Source organism: Anoplolepis gracilipes, chromosome 2 (genome assembly GCF_047496725.1).
Source record: "Anoplolepis gracilipes chromosome 2, ASM4749672v1, whole genome shotgun sequence".
In the NCBI taxonomy this organism is placed as follows: Eukaryota; Metazoa; Arthropoda; class Insecta; order Hymenoptera; family Formicidae; genus Anoplolepis; species Anoplolepis gracilipes.
Genome location: NC_132971.1, coordinates 16,459,629 through 16,479,504, shown reverse-complemented (window position 1 = coordinate 16,479,504; position 19,876 = coordinate 16,459,629). Strand labels below are relative to the sequence as shown.

Here is a 19,876-nt window from a genome sequence, read left to right as displayed (position 1 = left end):
AGACAATTCAGTGAAGGGAATCCAAGTCGAGAGCCGTGTAAAGCGAAAGGACGAAGGACAGAGTGTATGAAAGAGAGAGAGAGAGAGGGAGGGAGGGAGGGAGAGAGAGGGAGAATATGGAACTAAGACAGCTAGGAGTTAGAGACGATGATTACAAAGCCGAGATTATCTAACTCCCTTAGATCCAAAGACGGAAGCGTATGGATTTTCGACGTACTGAAGCCTACCGCCCGCGGATGCGCCGAGAGAATGAGGAAGTCGACGTAGAGGAAGTGGCAGCCGTGAAGCCGTGGAGAGAAGGACGGGAGAGGGGAAGGGGCTGGCGATGCTTTGAGGCCCTGTCTTTCGTGGAAGACGTGTCCTATCCGCGCGAGCGCGCGCTTGTTAATAGGAGAGGTCGTTTAGGGGTAGCTTCTGCCACTCCGCAACCCCATTCGCCGAACTGCCGACTTGCCAGACTGTCGGTATTGTATTTGAATACGTGGCGTATCTGCTCTCTCGGTCGTTGCTTGCTGCCATTGTATGTATAGCAGAGAAAGATGAAGAGAGGGAAAGAGAGCATCGCGTCCCTCGATATATTCCTCTCTGTTTTACTCCCTCGGGTCTTCATCTCTTTTGGTCTCTGTTCCGTAAACTCCCCTTCCCGCTAATCTCTCTTTCTCTCTCCCTCTCTCTCTCTCTCTCTCTCTCTCTCTCTCTCTCTCCTCTTCTCACGAATCATTGTGGCTGCATCTTCAGCCTTGACTGCTACTCGTTGTCGGTTCTCCAGTCGGCTCGATCGCGGGCACACAATCGAGCTCAAGCCGGGTAATGAGACGCTCTATTCAGATAAATCTTGATACCGTAGGAAAGTGTTTCGCGGCTCATTATACCGAGATTTCCGCACGGAATAACGACGGAGCACAAAATTTTCGCGGCCAACTGTCGCGCCTATTAAGTCTCATAACTTCCTCGCGTGAGGATTATGTGACTGTTGACATCATGCATATTAATTCACTGCACGAATTCTACGGAATGACGAATACACGAGAGTAGTTTAATTATTAAACTATATAACTATTAAAATTTATTATTACATTTCTTTTAATTATAAATAAAAATTACTTTTTTCTATGAAAAAAAAAAAAATTAAGTTTGATGATTCTCAATCGTCAAGGGTTTATGATGCTTTGGATTTTTTTGAAACTAAAAAAACAAATATATATTTCAATATACTTTTTTGTATTTATATAATCCGAATTTTCCTGGCATGATAAAATTTTCATACTAAATAAAGTTTAATTTGTATCTATATGATTTTAAAATAGATATTTTTATTATATTTAATTATATTTACATTATATTCAACATTTAATTAAACTCTAATAATGTACTATTGGTAAACGTAATGGAGTTGTATAATTTATTGAGTGGTTTAATTTACAAAGCTGACAAAACAATTTTCTGCTATGATTCACAAATTATTTTCAATTTACTCGTTTAGTTTTGATTGGACACTTTTCTTGAAATATTTACGCTCTGTTATCTCGAGTATCTCTCTCTCTCTAAGTGCCGAATTATTTTATTAAAATACATCTCACTTCCATTAGAGCCGAGTTCAGCGAGCCATTATGTAAACACTCGGGCGTAAAAAAGATCGTAGGGGCGAAAAATTTTCGCGAAAAAACTGACGTCTCCGGTAAAGCCACGGCCACCACGCAGCCGCTTCAAGTGAAACGCGGATCCAGCAACCCGCGAGTCGTTTCCTTTTTCTCCTTCCGTCCGTTTCAGCCGAACCCAGGGGCTAACCGTTGTTGCGCCTCGTTACCCATCCTACGTCCGACCTTGACTCCAACGTGAAAACTGGATTTCGTGCCGTATACACCGTCTCCTCAACCTCACGGCTTCTTTTTTTCCTTTTTTTTTTTTTATTCTCTGGGTGTGGATTAAAGGCTGGCGGAGGATCTTCGCGCACATTTTGCCGCGACTGTCCGTCTTTCCTTTTTGCGCCTTTTTCTCCGTCCTCCGCCTACTTTATTCAACAGCCGTTTCGTTCTCACCGGCAAGTCACTGCTGCGAGCCATTCCAATTTCCTCCTTATACCGTACGCATATCCATTTATAGTTTTTCTTGCTTATTATCGTACAAATACGTACAAGAAAAACAGTCGCTATGGTTATCTTAGTCGAAGTTTATAACAAGATATATGATAAATGAACGTACGTAGCTAATGATAGTGGCAGACATCTAGAGAATCTCGAGATCAACCATAAATCAATCACAATCATAAATCAGTCTCGAGCGTTTTTCTAATACTGTACAATTTATCGTAAAAAATATGTACTTGAACGCAAATAATAAAAAATGAGATATGTTTCTACGAAAATATAAGCGTGATAATAATAAGCATTTATGCGGTTTAATTTATGGGCGCCTGCTACGGTTCTAAGTGTATAGTAAATTTACAAATCAAATATCTTCTATATAATAATAAAGTATAGAACGTTGAAGAAATCTTACCTGCACATCTTTGGGGAATTGATTGTTGCAGTAAATGTGAACAGCCGAGAATTCTCTGACGTGGTCGAATTCGAATTTGATCTCGAGCGGATGTCCGGACCTTGTATCGTTCTTCCAGCCGACCCATCCCTGACTTCTGTCATAGCTGTCATAGTAGCTCATTTTAAAGTCATCTGGTCCGACCTTGCCGTCCGTCAGTTGTCCCAAGCCGCGGAGAAGCTGTCCGTCCCAATAACCATCGTAAGTCGCGTCGAAGAATTCCCAGTTGTTGCGCTTGTCACCTTGAGGCATCGAATATGAGACGATGCCATCGTTCCAGGGACAGCCGTACAATTCAACGCGCATGCAAACGGTGCGGCGATGATAACTGTAGGGTAAGAAACGAATTTTGCTCGCCCATATCGGTGGCTCCAACTCCTTCTTTGATTCCAGATAGGTATTCTTGTTCCCTTCAATAACCTGAACAAATAAAATAGTAGAAATTAATTTTTAGTATTATATCGCGCGCGAACCTACAGGTAATATGTTTCAAAAAAATATTTCATCTTCTTATTTGAATTCCCTTTCATGTGTTAAACATCTGAGAGCTAAATACTGAAATATATAAAGATGCTTCATAGATGGTACCGTTAGAGACGCGCAAATTATGTTCTAACTTGTATACAAACTATATAGATATGTATATTAGATAATGATTGGCAGAACGGAATATAATACGATGTGTTCAAATGATAGTATTCATGCTACGCGTCATGTTAAGTTATCAGTGAATAGATAGACGCGGTTTTCTCTGATGCCTGAGATGAATCAGCGTCCATGTAGCATCTTGACCCTTGCCTCATTTACGGACATTCAGACGGCGAGATAGTGAAATTTTTCGCTAGCTGTAATATAAATTACGCCACGACGCACCGTAGTATTTCTGCGCAGCGTGATTTCAGGCTTGGTGCGCTGTCTCACATAGAACAAGGCTCGTTCTATTCGATCGGTCGAGCGCGCGAGCGATGGTCGAAACGTATATATCGCCGGATAGGATCGGGAATTTCTCGGACGACGCCGAGGGAAGAGGCCCTTTGGAACAAAGGACCTCTTATTTTCCACTTATGATCTCGCCAGCGCCTCCTGACTCGCTCGCGAGATTCTCACGTATGGTCGGTTACGTGACCGTGTAACCATCACCGTTGTGATCCCGACAGGTGCAAACACTCTTTTATTTTCTATCTCACCCTTTATACGCCTGTTCCTTCTTTCCTATTATGGTTATACTCGTCGAGCATTAAATAATGTTCTATTATATCGTGATATTAATCAATTTAATACACTTAATCGATTCTGCGTACAATACGCACCATGATCAAATTTAATTATAGACATTCGTCTTGCGGTAAAAAAATACAAACAAACATTTATAGAGATAGTAGATATTGAAACTCTTTTAAGAACTTTCGTGAAACTCAATTATGGACTCGTAAATAAACTATACGTTATATGGTCAGTGAAACGAAAAGTGCTTTCCAATAATAAACCAATAAACTCGATTTTAATTTAATTGGCAATTAGTAATTACCATTTCTCTATATATTATTTAATATTATATATAAAATTATCAGAGTTGTTATTTTCCCGTATTATCTATTGTAATATCCAACAATCAAATTAATCGTGCATGTTAAGTTTTGTTAGATTATATTTTTATTTCTCTTTTCGTGTATTTTTATTTTTTCTATTTACTAGAAATGAACTACGATTGTGATGGGAAACATGTTTAAAGATGATTCTCGTGACCGCGCGAACCGGCACGTTCCGCGCCGGGTGGCGCGGTAATTGGGGCCGGTAGCTGACACCGTTTTATTTGCACCGCGACACGGTACCTGATGTTTAGCACATTGAAACGGACGGTACCAAGGCGTTGGACGGGCAAATACAATGAACCGACACGTGAGAAATTTTCTGCCAGGCGACGGAACCGCATCGTGGGCGTTTCCGGAGGTTGACAGTTACGTGTATAGCTTTACAGAGTGTACGTAACAGCATCCTGTTTCTCCTCGATTATTGTACTTAGAGTAATGGTTATTTTTGTACGTCTAAAAGCGAGCAGAGGAATTTTCATCGATTTATAGGGGCTTTTAATCTTTCTATCTTAACATATCGCGTTAATAAGACTTAAAAATTTATTACAAAAACAAAGTATATAAAATGTTACAGAAAAATATGTAGTTTTAAAATATATAAATCCACATAGCATGTTGTTGTAGGCTTTCTTTTAGATTGCTAATGTATATTGCAATTTTGTAATGGTTTCACGATCTATATTTATATATCTGTTATGTTTTTCATTTTACATCCAAAAGATTTCATCCATCGATATAAAATATTTCGACTCGGCTGGTAAAAAATACACTGGATATTATCGCCTGCGTATATATCGCGCATGATTATTTTATATCCCAAGTTTCACGAGACTCGACGCGACACGACCGACTGCGCTATCGATTTTTTTCACGAAGATGACTCACACGAAATCCAGTGGTTGATTTCGCGTGCGGTGCCAGGGTTCTCGGGAAGGTGCGGCGGAGCTTAATTCCCGAAAGACTCGCGGCATCGAGCGAGGAGACCAAATTACGACGGCATTTACGAGCCGTTGAGACGTACGCCAGGAAAAATAAGTAGTTCTGATATTTATCTTCGCGCCCACGCGCGCCGCATACCGGCCCGCATGCGGCGCGGTCTGCTTTTATCGCAAAAGATTTTTCTCGAGCACCGTGGCGAGGCGAACGATCGTCTCTCAAATTATTCCTCGACCGTTGCCAGAGTTTCTCGTCATTCTTTTCGTCGTAGGCGAATTCCAACGAGCGACTCGTGAGCGAAGTGAGCGTGAGGACGAGACCAACGCCCATTTTATGTTAATGTTTCGTGTGTGTTGCTCTTGCATCGGCGATGGTAGGCTGCTACTGTCGGTAGCTGAATCGTCTTAGAGGCGACGTTGATGGTTACATGTCGTCGCGAAAGGTCGTGAGGGATAAGACATCCTATAGCTTAATTTAAGAGGAAACGCCCATTGGGCGGTACAACATGATTATGTAGATTTATGTATGATAAATATTACTGTCATTTCTATGTGCTTACGCAGGCATTATATATAGTGATATCTATTAATATTATATATTATAGTCAGCTATGGTCAGCGATGATTGCCGAAAATATAAAAGACAAAAAATGCACGTTGTCCATTCTTTTATTCTTTTATGAATATTAAAAAGAATATTAAAAAGAATTATTTTATATATGACATCAATTTTAATAATCGTTGCATTCGAAATCATTGACCGTAAAATATGGGCGATGACAGGACCACATGGTTTCTACCGACATCACCCATACGGATCGGGTTGTTAAGAAAGATTATGCGTCGGATAAGCCGAGTGTCGTTGTGTAATTAAGCGAGGGACATCGCGGAGCGCGCAGCGGGAGGAAGAGACACAAATTTCTGCAGGTTTATCCCCACCGCCGCTATTTTCTGGGTGGCCCCTTCCTTCCGTTCTCTAACAGGTACATCGCGCGTACAGGCGAATTATACGAGGTATGAGAATATCGCGAAATAAAACAATTTTTCAAGTGTTTATTTTTTTTCTACGAGACTATTATTTGACTTGTGCAAATTAATGAAAATAATTGCCATATATATAATTCTTGACATTAAATTTTAGATCTTTTTTTTTTATAATTAAATACTTTCATAAATTTCTTTTATTATATTTATCAAAACGAGAAAAATGTATACCATTGCAATATTTCATTCAGTTTTTTGATGGTTCAAGTTTTACGATATCAGTGGTCAAGTACAAATGTTGATATGTCATTAGAAAAATTTAAGAATCGCATTATCATTTTAATATCTAATACCTGACGATGCCTTAAACTACATACATTCGTTGGTTGATTTTGAGAAGTACGTAGATGAAAATGTTAGAAGAGTACGTAGTCTCCGCGCGTGTCAGAGAAATAATATACGTAAAAGAAAATGGCTTCGCAGCTGCATACAAATATGGCTTGAGATCGTTCTTTCTTTCGAGTTCGACCTTCATTGAATACTTGTGCTACCGAAGGATTCGCGTATTCAGACAGGTACAGGTACGTCTATGTAGGTGAGCTGAAATCGTCTAACCCGCGTGCACGCTACGACCTTTCCTTCCCTCATTTTATTGATCCACCCTGCTATACAAATAAGCTTGTAGTACCACCCTGCCCGCTAACTCCCAAGGAAAGTTACCTTGACTCAACCGGACGCTCCTGTCTCTTTCCTTTCGTCGTTTCGAAAATCGATGACATTCCTAGAGTCGTCCGCTCGAAGTGTATTTTTGCGAGGCGAAATGCGAGCAGGCATGCGTTAAATAAGTAACGTACCGGGCGCTGACATGAGTGATTTTACGAGACGTACGCGGACGTTTCCTTAATTTCGACGCGCGTTACGTCAGTTAGTTTGGCGAAGATTCACGGATCGCACGTCAAACTTCACCATTTTCGCCGAAATTCGCCGGTTGCGACTGCGCGGAGTTTATTTTCGCCGAGCGAGTAAATCGCCGGCAGCGTGTGATTATTGCGAGTCGACGCTAATTAAAGACTTAGGTTCATGGTTACCGGTATATAAATTACATCATGTACCCAGACTTTCCAGCGCGGTGTATTACAGTGAAGATTTACATCTTGTTAACGTCATCCTTTAGTTGCTGTCCGCGGATACCACTGCAAATCATTCTCAATAACGGATAATCTGCGCGCGCTTGGCTTTATGCGTATTGCTCGCGTCTAAATTTAACCGCGGGACTTTGTCTGTACGTAACTCCTTCTCGCGGCTTGGATTGCCGTATCGAATGAAATCGTTCGGCGAAATGTCTTTGTATAAGGTTTGCATGATTAAATTGATCGTGGCAAATCGTGCGACTGGATATATCCAGGACAGCAGATTATGTATAATAAATTTCGCAATCTCAGACGTGATGTAGTCTATGTGTGTGTGTGTGTATGTAAAATACACGTTTGATAAATCTCTCCATACGTTCCAATTTGCTACTTTACAATCTATATATCGATTACTTTATGTCGCACTATTTCGAGATATCCTTGACCTCGATTATTCTGGATTGTTTTCAATGATTGGCCCCGACAGGGGTCTTCTTTTGTTTAACAAGCTATACTCATCGATCATTATTCGTATAAAGAAAGATTGAAATAATAAGACTCACCTCCTCGCCACGAAAGTTCCTGTAGCGGACCCACTTTCCCAGCTTCGGTCTCCAGTATTCCAGCAGGTACGCCTCTGAAAATTCGACGCCCTGACCGTTACCGAAACGGCCCTGAGTGCCAGTCGCTGTAATCATGTGCACCGTGTGAAGATCGATTTCGAGCCACTCGCGCGGCTCCGCCGTGATCTGCTGCTTTGGACACCAGGCACCTCCGTGGCTCTCCTGCTTCAGCCTGGAAGAATAAATATTTGCTCTGGGATTACGGATCTTTATTTTCTCTTTCCCGCTTTCTTATCGCGCTACGATTGTCGAGGGGAAAGAGAGGTTCTCTGGGGGAATCCCTCGTGAAAAGGAAAATAGTCGCCAAACGCGCTCAGCTCTCAACTTTCCCGTCTTGCGGATGTTTTTACGGATTCATACATTTTTATCTGCATGTAAATTTGAGAGGTTTACCGTATTTCTCGTTTCGCGATATTCTTCATTTATAGTTTTGTACTGGAGAGTGTAAGGGAAAATGACATTTCAGAATTATGTAAACATTGCTGAATACGAAATGAACGGAGAATATGCGACTTTGTAACATTGAAGTTTTCCTTTCAACATTCAGGATTCACACAGTGCGTAAGGGATTCGCGCCTACGTTCGTTGATAAGAAAATTGTTATCATGGTCATAACGAAACAGAATAGTTTATAGGGAGCGAACGGAAACCTCGACATCGCGTTGCTCGGAGGAAATCGTATAAATACGTGATCGGCTGCGTGTCTGACGGATAACCGTCAGCTCGCCAACGCGCGATACGGGGTGAAATTATAATTTATCGATCGAACCGAGTCCCCCGGATGACATGAATTAAAGATGAGCTGGCACCGTCGCGGGAACGCGATGAAGCCACTTAAAGCCGGTTAATAATTGTATTCGCAGGTACCTTTCGCGGACTCGTCTGTGGCATTAAAAAACCCTCCTTCTGTCTGTACGATACGACTGTGAAATACGCACGTGTTGCGTGGTATGTCATAGTATAGATGATTCTACGACTCGTAAATTAAGTTGGCGAGAGCAAATCTGTTTCGGATTCTTTCATTCACCGTAAATTATATATGGTATATAACGCTATATTCTCGATAATTTAATAAAGTTGTATTATCTCTTAAAGATTTATTAATAAATAAAATATTTATATACTGATTGCGAGTAAAAGGTATGCAACGTGAATATTTTTATCACGATTATTAACCGTGAAAATTTTATGAAAGCATTTTCTCGAGAATTCCAAACAGAATCCTCCACGAATTTTACACGAAGATATCTCGCGTACGAAACAGGACGAAAATTGTTCGCCGAAGAAAAATTTAAGGGAGGAAAGAAAAAAAGAGGGGCGAGACCGAAGAAGCGAGTGGCGGAGCCAAATGAATCCGCGGCGGAACTCGTGTACGCGGCGTCGAACAAAAATGTTCTCGCGCAATAAAGAGGTGAGCTACCCGCCTTCTGAAGTGTCAGAACTTTAAGTGTTGCTTTGACGTTGAAGGCAGTAAAAGCAGCCGACCAGGACTCGCTGTGTCTTTAAGGGCACCTTCCGACGTGGTTTGGCAATATAAGAGAGAAAGAGAGAGAAGATACTTTGCAGTAACGTGAGAAAACAAGAAGAGAAAGAGAGAAGGAGAAACGAAAACGCATATATAGAGCGAGTAAAAGAAAGCGCGTGACGCACGGAGACGCACGGAGACGCACGGATGGAAACGGGACGGATGCGAGAAGAGCGGGAGCGAGAACGAGAAAGTAATAATATTCTACCACCGCGAAAGATCATAACTCATAGCCCATTAAGAGACCTCGAACTGCCTGGCTGCCACTTTGATACAGTCCGGGGCATCAAAGACATTCCGCGTGCACGGTACTCTTGGTCCGCGATAAATCTTTGAACGGGCGATTACGCCGACTTGGACTGCGAGCTGCCACGTCGGCGGAATCGGAGCCCGTCCTTAGACAGAGGGAACGATTATCGAGAGGAATGGTTTGTCGGACGAGAAGGATGCGCGTGGCTTCGAGATCGGACTTGGGAACTGTCTGAAGAGAAATGATTCGTTGCTATAAGGTGAATAGAATAGTAGTCTCCGACAGTGGGTTGAATGATCGAGAATATTTCCTCGAGAGGATATTTTTCGACTCTTATGCATTTATTCATGTATATCGTGCGGTTCATCATAATTGACACTTGTAATAATAATACATTATAATAAATAATTTATATTATATATAAATTATATAAATGATTTATATAAAGAATTAACATATATAGAAGAATAATTTAATTTATCAAACAAATTTGTGTTACCTACAACAAATTCTAAAACAAAAAGAAAATTATTAAAATTATAGGATTTTTTAATTTGATCTTATAAAAAGACGTGCTTTTCCGATTACAATACAATCTGTGCAGTATATGCAGATAGAAGTAGTATTTTAAGCGTAGTAGTAAGCGGATAGGAAAATAGGGTGTTCGTCGGGAAGCCCGCAAATCACGAAGCCATGAAAATACCGTCAAGGAAGTTTTAGTCGACAACGCGGTCTGGAGGAACGATATCGACGTTACAGCGAAGGGATATTCGCATGATGTGATCGATTATTATTACTGACTTTAACGTATCTCTATTTTGTCAATTAACTGATGATTATCCCGTGCCTGAATACATTCGCGATTAATTTAACGCATTAATTTTCTTTTATATTCGCGCTCCGATGATTGATTAATAGTGACGAGTTGATTACACTCCGCGGAATATTGAAAATTCACGCACGGCTCGGTTAATGCGGTAGAATTTCAATTACGGGCGAAAGGGCACCGGTGGAGTTAATGTCTTGCGCGAGTGCGAGTTTATTAGCGCGGTAGGTGGTCCCGATGATTCTCCTTGTGTTTGGACATCCGTCCCTCGTCGCGCTGTTCCCTGTTCGTCCGTTCGCGTTTGTCCCGCCGGAATGGTAATTAGCTGACACGCATAATCAAAGGAGTATGCGACGGGCACGTTAACGACGTCTAAGAGCTTTGGAACGGCCGATACAAATGGCCCTGGCATGCGGGACGCTGCGCGTCATTAATCCTCATTGCGGTTTGAAGGCCGAATTAGACGTTGCAGTTTAGTAGGGCGTGATTAATATACGTTGTGACCGGTCGATCGTCGAGGACTATCTCGAGGACAGACAGGATGACGGACGTGTCGTCCGTGCGGTCCGTCGAATCGTTCGACTTATAGATGATTTATCGCGTTCGACGAAGACGACGGCTCCACAGCTTCTGCCGGATTCGCTGGTCTTAAATAGCCACGTCGAGAGTTCGAGTAGATAGATCGAGAATTTTTCACGCGGGTAAAGCCCCTTTAGTTAATAGACAGCACACACTCGACAAGTATAGCATGAATGAATGGTCAAGTTGATTCGAATATCCGTAAACCGTATGCCCTATACCATACACGAGAGTGTGTCGACGTATCTCGCGACCCGAGCGCACGTCGCGCTGCGTTTTTCACGGTCCGTAACGGAGTTAATATGATCAAATTTCCGGATTTGTATCGCGTCGGATTTGTGCGCGATGTGTTGCATAAACAAATCAGTAATTCACTCACCGTGCGCGATGCGGCCCGACGTTTCCGCTATCGAAGCTAGAACTCGCAGTGATGTCCGCGTCGGGAATTGCGCCCGTCTCCATCCCCAGGGGTGCGATGCATTGTGCTGCAAATAAAGGAAATTGCTTCAATTATATGTTTGCCTCGACTGAGAACAAATGAACGATATGAATATAAACCTTGCGTGTAAAGCCCACTTTAGACGACGTGTTAAAATTAAGCACCTACACATATGCACGAGAGAACTTTAATAATCTAATAATACGATACTCTCTGCGATGTGAAATCTGAGATACTTTTTCTTTCACAATAATTTGTTTTCTTGTTTGAATATTAACTTTTATTTTATAGTTTTTTTTTAATGTTTATTACATATACTTTTTTATTACAATTTACAATTTATCTCTCTTTCTCCTTTTCTCTATAATGATTTGCTTGAAATTATAAGCGGAATAAAAATTATAACTGTCAAAGAAAGAGTGTTATAACTATTAGAAATTATAATAAAATTAATAAATCATTTGTTTTGTATTAGTGTTACGCTTTCATCAGTCTAATTTTTCCTTGTTAATTAAAAGCTGCTTTAAACAAGTTTTCTCGAGAGGCGTGCCGTCCAGTCGCGCAGTTATTTTCGACAAGAACTGGAGTTAATCAGGCTTTCATTATGCGTCGTGGGGCTACTTTTTTCGAGGTCAACACCGCATGCCGCGCGGACGAAAACGATGAAAAAGGCAACGGCAGGCGCCGCTCCGGAGCGCCGTTTTTATCGGCCGACGCATCGCGATAATTACGTCGCTTATAACGCGATACCAAGAACGGATTTCCATTTGGAGAATCGAAGAAAGATAAGTACCGGATGACTTGAAATTATATATTCGCCCTGGCTCGCCGACGATCAAAGCGAGTGGGGCCGTTGTACCTTGTGGAACGATCAAAGTAGATCTGTTAGCGTGGTATAAGATCGGGTGAGGATTCCCGGGAAACGAGCGAATGATATACAGCTCTTTAGCAAGAAATCGCGGCGCTTCGGTAAACTCGATAAATCCGAGTAGAAAATTCAACCCCGAATGATCCTAACGACAGCTGTTTCCTGAGCCATCGTCAGAACCGTCAACGATTATCGAGCTCGTTTACTCGTCCAACGATCTTAAATCCACAAACTTTTCTTCCGACCGCTTCTTTCTTCATCGTCGCGGATGTCTGGCACCGAAAAGATATCTGACGTAAATAAGAGGATTGTAAACATTTCCTACACTCTTCTCCAAACATTGCCGAAAATGTCGAGTTTAAATGAAGAAAAGTTAAAAATTTCAACATAGTATACAGGTGTTCATTTAAATTCTCATCTGTTTTTATAAATTTTTAACAGTAATCTTTATTAACATGAGATAATCTATATAGAATATACAAAGTTAGAGTAAAGGGAACAAATTTATAAAGTGTTTTTCGAAAATTCGAGAATTTTTTTAAATATGTGATTTTTAACAATTCTGTTTTGGGGAATACGTCAATCTCAATGCATCCATAAAAATAGAAGGCATAAATTATATATGTATAATAAAATTATATTTTTTGAAAATGATGGATAATTGTTTATCAAAATTTTAGGCAACTAAAAAACGAAAATTTTTATCAGGGGTTATATTATAAGGGTTATATTATAAGGTAAACAAAAACAAAAAGCAAAATTTTTTTTATCTTAGATTTCTACATATGAATAATTATTTTGAGCGTTTCCTTGAGTTACGAGCAAAGTCAAATAGAGGTATGATGATGAAAAATTCAAGAAACAATAATTTATAAAGTTTTATTACACTTTCAACGTCTCAAGAGACGAGAAAACAATTACGCAGGAATTTCTGGTAATTATCGTCAAACTACATCGGCTAAAAATAGTCTCGAGGAACGAACGCCTCGAGTTTCTTTAAAGGAGCAAAAAACGGGTCATTCAGACAAATAAGTCTCTAGTATAATCAGCGCTACTCGGCATAAGATCCTGAAGATTCCCGGAGATCGATCGTCCTCGCGCCACGCTCCTTCCGGTACGTGCCCGATCCTACGTGCAGCATCCAGCGCGGGTAACAAGAGGCCCTCCTCGTCGCTTCTACGAGTAGCTGGGGTAAGCAGGCAGGCAGGCAGGCAGGCAGGCAGGCAGGCAGGCAGGCAGGTTCGATTCTCGTATTTATAGACATTCTGGAAAAGAGCGCGGGAACGCAGGGAGAGAAGAGAAGAAGAAGAAGAAGAAGTAAGTTATGCGACGTTTGGCCCGCCCCAGCCACTCATTCGGCGACCATAACTCTCGGGGAGTGACAGCTCCGAACGGAAGGGTGTGTGCCGCCCTCCGTCCGCGAGAAGAGGAAAATTGAATGCCTTCGCAACCCCACTTCGGCGCGTCCTACATCGCTCTCTCGTCGTCCTCGCTCTCCTTGCTCTCCTCGCTCTAACCGCGTCACTGTCAAACTGATAACCGCTTCTTTCCAGAGACTCGGCTTCTCCAAAAGAGAAACCCAAGACAACCACGAAACGGTCGACGAACATACCGCGCCCGGAGAAGAACGCAATACGTTCGTGCGAGGCGACGTAGATTGTAATGGAAAAATTCGTAATAAATTCCGAGAAAAATTCTTTCGCCGTGTATATCCGGTGTATCGCTGCTTTTATATTTGTTGTTACGTGATAGTCTGAGACTTTTCTACGAGCTTCTGTATCCGCTTCTCTCCGCTATTATGTATTTTCGTACGTTCCCATGTGTATATCTGCTCGACGTACAGGTCGAGTAGATAAATGATTTTCTGCGAATCTTGAAATACCGAAATGGTAATTGAAATGTCTCGGCATTGAATCAGATGCTTCCACGCTCAAGTTACAGGTTGAGACGGCGATGAAGGCTGCGCAAGATCCGTTAGAGAGATCTACGGAATTGCGCAATATCGTAAATCTCCTCTTTACAAGCACGGATCTCCTTCTCTGCCGTCATTTGTCCTCTCCCACAAAGTATTCACGTTGCACTCGAGTAAGGAACCACTCCTTCGAGCAACTGACAGTGAGAATGGTTCTGAATTAACCTTTAGCACAGTGTAAATCACGTCTTTATCTATTCTAGGCGAGGCTGACTTTAATAATGTAGCTTGGCTATAGCTTGGCTACATGAAAATTACTATATGGAAATTTTAATTGTTTTTCTATAATTTTACAAAAGAATGATTAAAGTACATGTATCATTTACTCTCTATGCAACATAAACCTCGTTGTGAATCTACACGCATCGCATCTCATATTATTTCGTTCTCCTATTCCGGATGAAGTCAAAAATACTGCCTTTGATAGATGAATACAGTGTGTAATTAGCATAGTTTTTATAATAATAGCAAAGCAAATTGCACAGAAGAATCCCTCGGCAAATTAGGAAAGAAAGATACGAGGGAATATGGTGAGGGTAGATGCCAACAAAACAGAACTTTTCTAACTCGGTGAATCGCCCTTCCTTTGTTAATTCCGAGATTATTATTAATGACGGCGTACCAAAGTCGCGGTTGGCTCTCGGTACGTTCGCTCACACTTCTCTCGTCGAGCGCGAATGTAAATTAATTACGCCCCGAGACTCTTTCACGAAAAACATATTAAAATTCCCCATCTCATTGTAGCGCGATATTAGCGCATAAATCATGATTCGCACTTAATCCTTGGGTTAACTCAATCTTTTTTTTTAACGTCAAAATGTCTCGACTAATCATAATGTACGAGTTACCCTGTTGCACGTATATCTTCAAAACATTCTGTTACAAAAATTTAAATTATTATGTAACATGTAACTTAAGATGTTATAATAAGATATTAAATAAAAATTAAGATCTTAAAAATTATTCGGCAAAATGCTAATAAATCGTTGGAAAAAAAATAGAAATTTCCTAAGTAGACACATACATGTGGTGTACTATCGAATTTTATTTTTATCAATATACAACATTAGAAATGTAATTTTATTAAGTTTCTTAGGTAACATGTAACTCGAGAACTGTCTAGTCATTTGTGTGTGTTAACGATAATCACCTTCTTAGTGCGACGATATTTGTTCAACGAAATTAGCAGGTGGATAACCTGCCGCAATGTTTTCCCTTTTAACTGCAACACCGCGCCCATTTTCCGGGCATCAACGAAATTAGAATGAATGTTTGTAAGAGCGTCGACCTCGAAAGAAGTTTGTGCGTTAGGGCTCGCTGCCTCTAGGCAGCGCGTTGTACCCTTTCGTACCCATGGCTATGAAGACCGAGATGCGGTTTCCTCGGACTTTCTGGGGAGCCATTTTCGCCTCTTTCAGAGAAAACAAACATTCGTTCTAAGCAGAAGGTAACTTGCCTCGACGAAAATGCGCATGCCCGTCCCCCTGGCGCCGCGACGACTGGCAGAACGGAAGTACTACTTTTACACGACCCTTTCGTCCCTCCTACTTCCCTCAGGTTTCTCTTTCTCTTTTTCTCTTTCTCTTGCCCTTTCTATCTTATTCACCGTTTCTGCGTCCTTCTCGCGGCCGTTCCACCCTTAGAACCCCTTTAGGCGTTATCCACCGTGGACTGAAAATCACCGTCTCGAGTTGCATGCGTTACTTAGACCCCGAGGGTCGAGAGTGCAACCCTTTTGTACGGAGTTCGTGCCTTCATGGTCTGGATTTATCAAACTAACAAGTTTTATTCGCTAATGTGTGACTAATGCTAATAGATATCACAAGAGATGGAGGTAGACTATATTGAGTTGTTTCTTTATGAAACTGTTAATTTAAGTTTTCGTTTTTAAAAACCTATAAAATCTTAATAAAATCATTGAAAAATTATTTAAATATTAAGCTATTTAAAAATTTCAATAAAAAATATAAAATAAAGAATAATAGAGTATTGTTTTATGGTATACGCGTCCATCTCTCGTTTATAGTTTTTGAATTTAAGAAATTTGCAAATTTTGCGTTTTTTTACGCAAAAATAAAAATGCGACGTTTTACGCGTGTCACATAAGAAAATACATCCTTCCTTTTTCGACCTTCCACATCGTCTAATTCTTTCGTTCCAGTCGATGTCAGTTGCGAAGGGTTTTAGGGCACGAACCCTTCGTGCTCGTATAACCGGGCACGCGGTGTTTGCTTTCGTGGGTTGGCCTTATGAAAATACAGATCCGCGCGGCGGATTGACGGGCGCCCTTCGAACCCGAAAGTCGGGGATTATTACACTCGACGTCGACGTCTGACAGTTGACGTCCTTTCAACGCGTCAAGCACGAGACGTCCCTCGGATTCGTTGCTCGATACATTCCGCAATGCCGTCGGGGCGCCGTCGCTTTCAGCTCCGTCGCAACGAGATGCGAACGGGTTTATCGCGACGCAGCAGAGACTCGCACGATAATCGCATTCGCTCGCGTATATTCCGAAGCGACGACACCATCGCGAGATATATATCGCTGAAAAATAGAAGAGACGCGCGCGATCGTGGCAAAGCCAAGGATTATTTCGCTCGGCGTCTCCCGCCCAGCTGACGTCCTTTCAATGTGTCAATCCCACTTGATTCTCCCGATTCATTCTCGTTCGCCGAGAATGTACTAAAAGGGCTGCGCCTCTGGCAGCATGAGACGCGGGGTTAAGTCGATTGCACTCGAGGCGATTTATCCAGAGTCGTTAGGGACGAAGAGATCTCACAAGTTTGCGTACGCGGGCGAGAGCGTAAACTGTCGGGTTCTGGCGCGTGATCAAGCCGAACGACGAGATCGGTGCCTGCGTGAGGGTAAGAAACAGATGTCGGAATACCGGCTTGGGAATGTTTACGTCGTGGGGATTTTATATCCGAGAGACATACGATGTACACGTGCGGAAAGTGTCAGCGGTGCCTTTGTCGTACGAATAATCGCGCCTTTCAAACAAGCCCTGCAGAAGCTGTCAGCCAGTATTAATGCTTGCACCGAGCGTACAAAGGAGTGACAAGTTGTAATGATAACCGGGGTATGTTTTGATAAGTGTATCTACGAAGGGTATACGATTGTGAGAGTATATTTGCGCACTTGTGCATAGATGATTGTACAAATAATCCGTTAATCTGCGCACGCAAAACATGTATGATCGCTTCAATTATAGTGTTCTTCGTGAAAGGATAATCGATGGTTCAATCTGAAAATTTTTTGTACATAAATTTCTGATATATTTAATTCTATTTAAATTATGCAAAATAGTAATGTATTATTCTATTCCTTAAAAAAATGTATCATAAGGTAACAACATATAGATCTTTTCAATGTATTATTTTAAAATTTATATTTTTATCACTATTGCTTTATTACTACTATTCATAAAGATTTGAAACAAGAAGAACTCTATCCTTATTTGAAGACTAGTTTTTTTTATTCGTATTTTTGTAACTGTATACTTTGAGTTTTAAGTTCGTGTAGGCGATAGAGCGTAGACGAGGGACAGTAATTGCTGCATTGTTATGTTAATATGCTGAAGACTCCTGCAATAATTTCGTCACCATCACGCTAGAGCCTAATGGATCTGTAGATAATTGGAAAGGAGGGCTGAGGATCGAGAGAGTAATAGAGGGATGACAATGTTATAAGGCAAGAGAACTCGATTGCGTGACGCTTCTCCCCGGACACATTTCTACCGCCTGTTTTCGCCGCCACAACATATATAAGTGCATTATTCCTATATACGTTCTCCATCTCATACACACACACACACACACACACACACATGTGTACACATATTAATTTATAATTATTAAAATAAAAAATTATAGTGTATTTGCATTCGTAGTCTCACTCATGTTCGTCATTTATTTAAAGACGTAGAGTCATATCGTTACATACATCCTCCGCTTCATCGCATTAGCTATGCCATCGTAATCGCTGTTAACAATGAATCTCTCGTGAAATGCGAAAAAAGTGATCATCCGACGCACATGTGTCACGTACGGTATAAATTTCGCCACGTCAGATACACACATCCCTCCTTTCCCGGATGACGCATCTGTATAATTACCTTCTATCCTATCGCCCCGACAGACTCCAGCACACTCGTCCGCTCGTATGTACGTACACGTTCGCGTTGGTCTCGCAATTACGCAACACCAAAACGCGGGTGTGTTAATACACACGCGAATGGCAATGGCCGCTCTCGTCTAGGCACGCGTCTACCAATCGTCCCCGGTGCACGCGAAACCGTACGCGCCCTTTTGCACACATGCACACATACACGCACGCACGCACGCACGCACGCACGCACTCACGCACGCACGCACGCACGCACGCATGCATGCATTCACGTAGCCACGCAGGAACCTAGAGAGGGTATGCAACACGCGCAGACACCGCAATCCGACCGACGTGCAACATGTTTATGTATCGCCGGCAACATTAACATTGCAATTTATGCGCGCTTTAACTGCTCGGCGAGCCCTTCCAGCGCTCCACAACCGTCCTTCGGCCCTGCCACAGCTGACCGGCTCGCTTAACACGACCGCGAATTCACCAACGCAGCTCAATGTACAAGTTCACTCACCGCGGGGGGCCCCTCCCCGATCGTCTCCCCTTCGCGGTCTACTTCTAACTTTCGTACGGAAGGGGAAGAGCTATTTATATTTCGACGCTGCTCGCGCTTTTCCCGTGTGCAGCACGCCAACCCATTTACGAAAAGGCCTCATGGATCTTCCGGTCATCGGTGTTCAAAATCAAATTCTATTGAGTCTCAAGCATGGTCGAGCAAATTTAAAGTGTACCATATATCGTTTTTAACTTTTACGCGTGAATGAAAAAGGATTTGAAATCATATGACATGTCGATTTTTTTATTTTACGTTTTTATTAACGACCTGATATATTAATTGTGTAACCATGTTATTAAAATATCATATTTAATTAGTTACAAACTTCTTTTTTTCGTATATAATCTTGCCGTCTTAATCGATATTGTTTCGCTTGTTATCTCAAAGCATTATGTTCAGCTGTTTTGATAACCAGATAGAATTTAATTAGCGAAGTTTGTGCTATATATAGTTGTTTTCATGGATTACACCGGGACGTTCAAGTATAAGTATAAGCAGGATCAAAGGTAACCCAAGTATCGGCTTTGAGGTTGGATAGTATGGCGCATAGATTCCAAGAGTTAGAAGGTAACATCAACTTTCCTGATTTAGTATGTTCTCGTAATAATAGTCGTTGTACAGATATATTTAGCCTTAAAGAACATAAGCCGATTACTGTGCGACTTAGAGACTTTATAGTACTATCGACGATGAACCTTGTCAAGGACTCGTCAAACACAGTAGTCGTTCTACTTAACTTTCATTTAATATTTACAACAGAAATCTATATGAGTCTATAATTTCATTTCATTTACATAATCGTCAAAAAATTGAAATGGTATAATATTGATATACAAATTCTGTGGATTCTGGAAACTTTATGCTTATGCGCGTACCTTGTATGTATAACTCGAATCTACTCACTCATCCAGGGAAAAGGATGGTACGCGTTGCAGTGTAA

General features: G+C 41.5%; 2 protein-coding genes across 4 annotated transcripts in view; one reads left to right on the top strand and one right to left on the bottom strand.

Annotated features, from left to right (window-relative positions):
• LOC140675109 (discoidin domain-containing receptor 2) overlaps nt 1–19,876 on the bottom strand; it is a 146,334-nt gene that overhangs the window by 7,940 nt on the left and 118,518 nt on the right. For all 3 annotated transcript variants that reach the window (XM_072909184.1, XM_072909201.1, XM_072909192.1), the window contains 3 exons: nt 11,362–11,467; nt 7,743–7,974; nt 2,500–2,958 (listed from right to left, as the gene is read on the bottom strand). In XM_072909184.1, the coding sequence (XP_072765285.1) occupies nt 2,500–2,958; nt 7,743–7,974; nt 11,362–11,467 (797 nt within the window). The remainder of the gene's footprint in view (nt 1–2,499; nt 2,959–7,742; nt 7,975–11,361; nt 11,468–19,876) is intronic.
• LOC140675134 (uncharacterized) overlaps nt 1–19,876 on the top strand; it is a 216,023-nt gene that overhangs the window by 116,633 nt on the left and 79,514 nt on the right. The gene's annotated exons all lie outside the window — the stretch shown is intronic.